The sequence below is a fragment of the Nansenia antarctica genome, assembly GCF_963989245.1.
Source record: "Nansenia antarctica genome assembly, chromosome: 9".
Taxonomy (NCBI): Eukaryota; Metazoa; Chordata; class Actinopteri; order Argentiniformes; family Microstomatidae; genus Nansenia; species Nansenia antarctica.
Window position 1 is genome coordinate 9,929,571 of NC_137679.1, and position 10,000 is coordinate 9,939,570.

At 45.5% G+C, this 10,000-nt stretch overlaps 1 protein-coding gene across 1 annotated transcript in view; it reads right to left on the reverse strand.

Annotated features, from left to right (window-relative positions):
- The window catches only part of pdhx (pyruvate dehydrogenase complex component X), a 76,760-nt gene that overhangs the window by 28,336 nt on the left and 38,424 nt on the right, over nt 1-10,000 (reverse strand). The window contains 3 exon segments of the mRNA XM_080539230.1: nt 7,896-7,912; nt 7,914-7,995; nt 9,105-9,298. Of these exon segments, the coding sequence (XP_080395356.1) occupies nt 7,896-7,912; nt 7,914-7,995; nt 9,105-9,298 (293 nt within the window).

Genomic DNA, 10,000 nt, shown 5'->3' on the forward strand with positions numbered 1-10,000 from the left:
CATCTGGGACAGGGAAGAGGGAGTGATGGGAGTGATGAGAACACACCACTGGACACGTTGCTCTTTCCCTCCTCAAGGCTGGAGTAGATCTGAGTGTCTCAACCTCAAAGGCTACTTCATGAATTCCATGCTTGATCATGGATTCACTGCAGCTGGGGTAAGCACTCCTGTCTGAAATGTTGCATTCACAGTACAATGTACGAGAGGGGCACATAAAGCACTGTGTTGCTGACGAAGGCAAAAGACAGTCGGTCAAACACTGGCCCTATATATATTATCGGATCACTAATAGTAAGTAAGTAAGTACGTAAAGCTTTATTTATATAGCACCTTTCAGACAAGAAATGCAGCTCAAAGTGCTTTACAACAGGAATAAGAACATGAAGTGAATATAAAAACATACACAAAGACATATACAAGCGTAGAATGAATATAAAAGCAGGGGGAAACAGTGAAAAGAAAAAGTAAAGATAAAATACAATAAAAATAAATGTAAACAATGTCCAACCTCTGCCTTAACGCTTAGTAACCGCTATCCATCTTCTCATCAGCAGAATACCTTTCCCTATCCATTTCATCTCCCTAATAAAATAACCTGTACTTCCTTTATAACAAAGGGGAAAAAAACATTGGACAGAAGAATGTTAAGAACTGATTTCTCAGTACCATGTAGTAGCAACATCGACTTCCTATGTTTATCAGGTCCAAATCACTCCCATGAAACACCTACAGAAATGTGAAGCGACCGGGAATAAAACACACACTGTGTGTTGCTGACGAAAGCAAAAGACAGTCGGTCAAACACCGGCCCTATATATTATCGGATCGCTAATAAAATACTTATAACAAATGAAAAAAAACATTAAACAATTAACCCTCTCCCCCTCCCCTTCCCATGTGTCCCCAACACTACCTCAATTAGGCCCCTATACTTTATTTTATCCATTTTTTGTTTCTTTTTATTATTACTACTCGATCTTTTCAGTTTGTAAAGCGTCTTTGAGTGTCTAGAAAAGCGGTATACAAGTCTAATGTATTATTGTTACTATTATTATCAAAATTGCTCCCAGTGAGCGGGCCGGCGCCTTGCATGGCAGCTTGCCGCCATTTGGTGTGTGAATGTGTGTGTGAATGGGTGAATGAGAGGCCGTTGTAAAGCGCTTTGGAGCAGCTTTGGAGCAGCAAAAAAGGCGCTATATAAGTGCAGTCCATTTACCATTACCATTATTATTATTATTATTATTATTATTAATATTATTATTATTATTACATTGGAATAACTCCATCACCATCTAGGAGCTTCCACAGACAAACGTTCTAGTTTCTAGTTTCTCCAAACCAGACCACGGCATCACCCCCCCCCCTCCAGGAGGCAAGCACATACAGTACAGTAGCATACAGAAGAAAAAAAAGCATACAGACAAATGTGCCTCTAAATTGCTCTTGATGTTAACACACGAGGACATAATTGACTCTAACAATCCTGCTGTATGCAGACAGGGCTCAGACGTGTGTGTCCCTCGGAGGCAGACTTAATGTACATTATGAGTACGTCTCCAAAGCCAAAACCCAGAGAGCGTGTCCTGACACGATAACCTATTATGTAAAGATTTAAGTAATTGAGAGTGAACAACACTCGATAGATTAGTTTAAACCTCTGGGGGGGGGAAATAGGGATTAACGATATTACGTATCGCATAAATTAATGCTGTGTTGACCGGCGTAGGTTGCCATCCTAACTCGTCGTAAATCACGACTGACAGGGAAAAAGCGTGAGTCACGTGCTACTTAACACTAGAACGGCCGTGCCTTTTTACCTACTGAAAGAGCCGCCTCGGGGGTCAAACCCCCCTCTTTACAGTGCGCAAACTGCTATTTACACACAACGACCACTAGTTGGCCGCTTGTAAATTAGCCTGCTTCCTACACAGAAAAACGTCAAAATAGCTTTATATTAGCTTATCCTGATGTGATTTTGAAAATGTAAGGATACTGGGTGGTAGAACGCACATATCTAGGAAAAGTCATGAAAGGAGGGTCCTGAAATGTGAAGTTTTGCAAAGATAGAACATGTGTCTTTACTCACAGAGTTGTGGCTGTTCTATAATAAGCAGTAATTGGGTGGTGAAGCATGTGACTGTAGGGGTACTTGTACTCTACAGTATAGCTACTGATGTATGTTTCTCTGTACAAGCTGTATCTGTCTTAACGGAGAGGGAGAAGGAGACTCGCTAGTCAGCCACATACCTGTCACTGTAATTGGATACCTGTGTGTGTTTCCCAAGGTCAAACATGGCATACACAACACACACAAGCCCCCCCCACCCCCCCGGCCCCATCTTGAGAGTTTCGATATAGACATTGTTACTCAGTAACACACAGCTTTCTTCTGTGCCACCACGCGTAGACGAGAGGACAGAAGAAACACAACACATTGTGATTGTCAGAGCTGTCACTACAGAATGCAATGTGTTTTTTTTGTTTGTTTCAATTAGCACATTTGCTAAGACACCAAAAACCGAGGAACAGATTAAGTGTAGAGGAATGGACCTGACATATAGTTAGATAAATGAATTCCCAGGTGGGATTAATTCCCAGGTAGTCCTTCATGAATGAATGAATGAATGGTCTTTATTGTCATTGCTATAGTACAGGTACCAAACAACGACATTTGGGAGGGGTGGCTCCCCTGGTGCTAGGAAAGAAAAAAAACTAAAAAAAACAAGAAGGGAAAGGAGCTGGTTTACACAAATAAAGGCTATGTACAGGGGTGCACATAACTGGTGCGCCAGTGCGCATGCGTCGCCAAAATGCATCCTGCGCGGCAGATCAGCCGCATGAACGCGCTCTTGCGCACCAACAGCTGGAAGCGCTGGGAGAGGAATTTACTTCCTCAAAATCCACCTGCTGACTGCTGACTGCTGCATCACTGCAAGCCCCACTAAGTAACTATTTGCCGTCCCCGACGAGTAATCCATCACAACAGTCGACCGACGACGACCACGGCGACTCCCCTCACGAAAACATTCGGAAAGTATCCTTTCATTCCGCGTATCGCGTATCGCACGGTTATCACGCGCGGCGCCGCCACGTAAAAATTCTGTCCCGAACGACTCGTCGCTAAAAGGAAAAACAACACCAAGGGACTTCACGTTTCTTTTCTCTGAAGCTTTCAAACGTTCAGACGTTTGTTTTACAGCTTCATTATCGCACATAGACCCCTGACCCAGGGAATATGGTTGGGAATTCTATTAGAAAAAGAAGAAAAAAAGACTTTGTTGCACAATCAAAATAATGAGCTATTTAAAGTGATAGCCTACAACAGGGGTCGGCAATTAGGTTTGGCCTCGGGCCCAAAAAAATTTGAGCCACTAGATGGCGGGCCCGAACATAATCAAAGGCTCATTTAAGTAATTGATTGTTTAAAAATGTGACACGTTCTAATGCTTTGACTTTTCTTTCGAGAAATGTACACATTGCTAGTCAACTAACACAGCTTGTTTTGTGAGCCTGCTAATAATGTAAAGTAGTGTTCTAGTTAACTAGGTAGCAGTCCAATCCATTACGTTGCAGTATTTTGGCTTGACTAGCGAGTTTGTGTTGTGATTCTCAACAACATTGAAACGTAGTTTCATCCTTTTCCATAGTTTTGAATAATAAATGTGTGGACTGACGATGTATCGCAGCCTAACTTATTCTAATAATTATTTAACATACTTTTATTCTGATAATTATTCCCCCCTCCTCCCAGACAAGGTCACATTATTATTGGATTGGTTGTTTGCGTGTCGGGTGAAGTTAGCTAAACATTTAACCTGAAACATAATGTCACTCTCCAAAGGTCTAAAGAGGAAAGTTGACGGTGAAACAGGGCATTTAAAGAGGAATGGACAGCGAACTATACGTTCATCCTACCTTTCATCAATGCAAAGCCGTTGTGAGACTCACATCTTCCGTGCTCACAATGTTCCCTTTCTATACATGCGAGTCGTCCTTTTCCTCAATGAATGTGATAAAGACGCACGAGAGGAATCGATTGATGCATAAAAATAAAAATAAACTGCCTGCTGATTAAAGTGACGTCCATATCACCAGATATCAAGCAAATAGTGACTGATGGGAGATGCCACTTTTCACATTAAGTGAGTACCAAGCCTGTCGTTATTGTATTTAATAACCTAATTGTATTTTATATATTTTGAATGAATGGCTCATTGTAATTATTATCCCTAATAGCGCGTTTGCTCTGTCGTTTCAGAAGCATAGGCTACCACCACTTTTGCACCGATTTTGTTGTCAATGTTTTTCAGAAAATTAAACAGAATTTGCTTTGTTACTGTTCATATGTTTGTTGCAGTCACATACGTAAAACATTACGTTTGAATGATTTAATGAGCTGATGTTATTTTTTTCAAACCACACACTGCATGTTGGCTATTTCAGCACCACGCACCATGTCCACCTACTTATGATTCACCTTGAGGGGTTCAGCGTCAGTGCGCTTCGGTGCACCCCGCTGCCTGATTGTCTGTCCCTGTGTCATTCACTCTCAACATGAATAAAAGTACAATAAGCATTATTCAGGTGGAGGTAGATTCTCTATTCGGAAATTATAGGCGCGGTGTGGGACTGTCTGTCCGATATTGTAAAAAAAAAAAAAAAAAAAAAAAAAAAAAAGTGGATTCTCAAAATAATCTGCTGGGCCAAATATTATTGGTGACGGGCCAGCAATGGCCCACGGGCCGCCTATTGCCGACCCCTGGCCTACAACATCCTCTACCATGGTTGAAATTGAGGACAGTATTAACAGCAGTCAAGAGAGCAGTGATGAAGATGATTAAGCTTGTAGCATAAATAAATGCTTAGGCTGTAACTTTTTGTTGAAAAGTTGATTTCAGTGTTTACAGAACAGAGCAGTGCTTAAAGAGATGTCAGTTGATTTCATTGTGTTTAAAGGAGTCTGACAGACTTTCATGCTTAAAGAGCAGTCATTTGATTTTGCATTTGTTTATTTTGTTTTGCACACAATCATTTGTTCGTTCATCTTTATTTATGAATAAATGTCGTTTTGCTACTATAAGTTATCCATGTATCCCTTTTTTATCCATCCTGTGGGACGGGTCGTGACTCGCGAGCTCGGGGAGCACCAAGCAGCATCCCTAGGTGCTCCTCTGAGCACTGGCCCCAAAAAGTTATGTGCACCCCTGGCTATGTACACTATCCACTATACTATACTGTACAGGTAAGACGACTAGGGTTGTCATATTGCACATAGTGTTATTGCACATTAATTTAAAGTGTCGCAGTTTGCAGGCTTGAAATGTACACATTTGTGCCTCAGCACTACACCTGATTTTTTCAATCCAGCAGCTGCCATCAATCCGTCCAGACTGTCCAGGGCCCAGAACCTAGGTCTTTGCTTCATGCAGAGAATGTAGTGGTACTGACTAAGAACACTTAAAGAACACGCATTTCAAGGTGAAGCACGACAACAGCACCTTAATGGGGAAACATATCGGGCAAACTTAACTTAATAATAATATATGGACGTTTTCAGAATAATTCACTGTGCAGATACTTTGTATAACTGTATGCTACTTTGAGCACTTTGAGCTGCAACGTTTGCAGGAAAAGCGCTATACAAATAAAAAGTTATTCTTCTTCTTCTTATAATTATTATTACTCTGCTTGGCGCCCGTGTGCAGCCCCTATACAGGTAGACTCTTAACACTAGAACCGCCGCGAGGGGTCATTTGAGTAAATGTGAGTAAAGAAAAAAGGTTATATCTCTGCAGTCGATCAAATTTCAGGACCCTCCTTTCATGACTTTTCCTAGATATGTGCGTTGTACCACCCCACTATCCTTACATTTTCAAAATCACATCAGGATAAGCTAGTATAAAGCTATTTTGCCGTTTTTCTGTGTAGGAAGCAGGCTCATTTACAAGCGGCCAACTAGTGGTCGTTGTGTGTAAATAGCAGCTTGAGCATTGTAAAGAGGGGGTCATTTGACGAGGCGGCTCTTTTAGTAGGTAAAACGGCACGGCTGTTCCAGTGTTCAGTGTCCCATCCCTTACCTATGCGCCGGTATACTCATGTTCCGTCTCCATGGAGACACAACTGGCACAACTGTCATTTGGAGCACGATACCGGCTGCTGCACACGTCTGGAACATGGGACCAGGGACAACGACAGGCCCTGAGAGGCGGGGCCCACCTTTCAACTTCCTCTGTGTGCGCTGCTCACTCATCACTTCTCTGTCAATGTCTCAAAATGGGCTTTCTCTAGGTATGTGTGTGTGTGTGTGTGTGTGTGTGTGTGTGTGTGTCCCTCCCCTCTCCGTCCGCTCTCTCATTAACCTGTCCTGTGTTCTTTCTTTACGTAACAGCCTATGATCTCACCCCTGGGTAACGCGCGGGAGGGGGGGGGGGGGGGGGGGGGCACCCTGTGTTGTTGGTGCTCTCTATTGGGGCACACAAAAACAGGAGGATAATGGGAGAGAGGGAGGGAGGGACGGAAGGAGGAGGAGGAGGAGGAGGAGGAGGAGGGGCACTCGGTCTCAACCTTATCTGATGTGCCACGAGACAAAGGCGGGTAGAGAGACTGCTTTTTTTTCCGTTCCCCTTCGGAGGAGGTCCGTGTCGTTCGGGTCAGTAAATGTTTGGGGAGCGAAGGTGCTTTGTTTCTCCCCAGCCGCGATCTGACAGGTCACTCGTCAGTGAGGTTGTGGTCATTATTAGCAGGGTTCAAAGTATTCAATCTTATGGTCATTACTGATTCACCACCGTGCAAACAGAGGGCTAACACGGATAATAGTACAGATTTGAAATGGTGAGGAAAAAAATAAATAAAAGTGTTTTGTGTCTTGTCACATGATACAGTGAGATGTTTTTTTGGTGAAATGCTTCTGGGTACTTCACTACAGCATAAACCTTCCCACCTCTCTCCCTCTCCCTCCCTCCCTCCCCCTCCCTCCCTCTCCCTCCCTCCCTCGCTCCCTCCCTCCCTCTCCCTGGCCGCTTGTTTCTATGGTCACCAGTAGTTCCTGGAGACTGGGTTGCCATGGAGACAGCTGTGGCTTAATGACATCCCCCAGCAGGGTGCGAGGTGGGTAAACGGGAGCATTCCGTCAGGCCTCGAGTGACAGTGTGTGGCCATTAGAGCAGTGTGTGTGTGTGTGTGTATACTTGCACCCCTACAGTTTCCCCTGGTGTGAGTGCACCCATATAACAGGGTTAAAGCACCTGGCATCTCTCTCTCAGTCACACTCTTTTCACTTAACTCACATCCCCATTTCTAACAGCTGCACCCACCAGACTGTCTCTCTCTCTCTCTCTCTCTCTCTCTCTCTCTCTCTCTCTCTCTCTCTCTCTCTCTCTCTCTCTCTCTCTCTCTCTCTCTCTCTCTCTCTCTCTCTCTCTCTCTCTCTCTCTCTCTCTCTCTCTCTCTCTCTCTCTCTCTCTCTCTCTCTCTCTCTCTCTCTCTCTCTCTCTCTCATCTCTCTCTCTCTCTCTCTCTCTCTCTCTCTCTCTCTCTCTCTCTCTCTCTCTCTCTGACCCCACATGACTTGTGCGTGAGCGCCGACGTGCGTAAACGTATGTTTTGCATACCTCTGTTAATGTGATAAGGACAGGCGAGCGAAAATAGCAAAATGGCAGCCAAATGTCCATCCAAACAATATAAAACTCACCCGGATATGAAATCTACTGTCCTCTAGCTCCCAATAGAATTCTAGAACATACCGTTCTAGCAAACCTGGGGTTTTGCTTTCAATTATACTATTCCTCTAATGTCTGAAACAATGGTGATTACCTCAAATTCTAATTGACAAAATGTAAATTACAAGTTAATTTACTTTATGTATGTTCTAACCCCTACCCTCCGACTGTACTCACTCCTTAGTGATGAGGCCCCCGGCGCCCTGTGGGCGTGGCCAGGTGGTGGTCCAGACCGTGGGTGTCCAAGATGTGTCTGGCTGCCGGGCTCAGGCGCAACCTGGAGGAAGGGAGGGAGAGAGAGAGATGGAGAGAAAGAGAGAGAGGGAGAGGGGGGGGGGAAGAAAGAGATGGGGAGAGAGAGAGAGAGCGAGAGAGAGAGGGGGGGAAGAGAGAGAGATGGAGAGGGAGAGAGAGAGAGAGAGAGGGAGGGAGAGAAAGGGAGAGAGAGAGAGAGAGTGAGAAAGTGAGAGTGAGAGAGGCACACATACTACGTCACTCTGTCATTTGAATAGAAGAGCGATTGTTAAATGTTCTGAAGGACTTTTTTTGAATGGGGCTGCCTTAGGGCAATAACACTCACTGCAAAATCCTGAACCCTTGCCCTGACACTGCTTTCTTCTTTTCCGATTTAAACCTAATATAACACCAAGACAGCGGCCCAGGTTCAAATCAGATGACACTCGTAAGTACCTCGGAGTGCCTTTTTAGTGCCAATTTCCTGTCTGTCTAATAACAAATCGGGGGGGGGGGGGGGGGGGGACATGGGAACACGCGTGGACACTGGAAATACCGAATCAGCACAATTCGGTGTTTGCAAATCAAATAAGAAGCCCTGCTTCGAAAAGTTGTTTTTAGCACAAGCTCTTCTGCATTCCCGGAGGGAGTATTTATTGTGTAAATAAGGGGCTGGAGAGGATCCTTATTGTTTTTGACGTGTTGGATCGTGGAACGGTTTGACACACACAGCCTGACTCAGCACGTTACGTGGTTAGCGTTTACCGGGGGGGCGAATGCGAAACAAGAGACAGGGGGGCCACGTGGGGGAAAAAGAGGCCGGTGGTACGGAACCTACCGGTGTGTAATCTGAACTTAATCTAAAGTCGTTGAGTGTTCTCCCTCCTCAACAGCCCTGGCTCCTCTCAAGGTTTCTTACCTTACATAGGGTGCTTTTTCTTATTTTTTTTCATGCCACTGTCTGTTACTATCTTGCTTGCTCTTATGGGGGGGGTCAGGGTTTTATAGGGTCAGGGTTTGCTGTTAATCCTTTTCAAAAGCACCGAGCCCTATCCAAACAATTTGATGAACTGACAGAGGAGGAGGAGGTGGGGGCGGGGGGGGGGAGGAAGAGAGGAGATAGCTGAGAGAGGTGGAGGGGGAGGGACTCACGGTCCTAAGGTGGCTGCTCTGGGTGGTGGTGGTGGTGGGGCAGCAGCAGGAGGAGGGGGGGGGGCCGGGCCGGGCGGGGCGGCGGCTGCGGCTGCCTCTAGGGGAGGGGTCTCCACCTTCTTCCAGTCCTCCCCTTCCTCCACCATGAGGGCGATGAGGGTGCCCAGAGGCACGCCGCGACTGCCCTCCTCCATCTGCGCACGTGAGACACGAGAGAGAAGAAGAAGGGGACATGGAGGAAGGTGGGTTTTATTCAGAGGGTTCGTTCACATGCATTCTGCTCTGCAAAAAAATCTCTTTCAATCAAACTAACTCACTCTCTCTCTCTCTCTTAGTCCTTGGGCTGAAAGGGAGAGGTGGAAACGTAGGAGAACGATACAGAACGAGATAATAAACACAGAGAAACAGGCAGGGAGAGAGGGAGAGAGGGAGAGAGGGAGAGAGAGAGAGAGAGAGAGAGAGAGAGAGAGAGAGAGAGAGAGAGAGAGAGAGAGAGAGAGAGAGAGAGAAAGTGAGAGTGAGGCACAAATACTACGTCACTATGTCATTTGAATAGAAGAGCGATTGTTCAATGTTCTGAAGGACTTTTTAATGGGAGTGAGAGAATGTAAGGAAGTGAGAGAACGTAGGGTGGATAGAACGAGCCGCAACGGGCGCTCCCGACACACGACTCGTTAAGGTTCAACCACAGCGACCTTCCTCGAAAACCTTTCAAACCAGCGACCCACCCCGCCGTCTCTCCGAATCAGTCCTCCCAGCTTCCCCCCTCTGCAGTAACTGACAAAGAAAAACACGTACGAAACACCAAAACCAACAAGCTCTCGGCCCGGAATGGATGGCTGACTATTGTCACCCCCCCCCCCCCCCCCCCCCCCCACCTCCCCTTTCGTGAATCA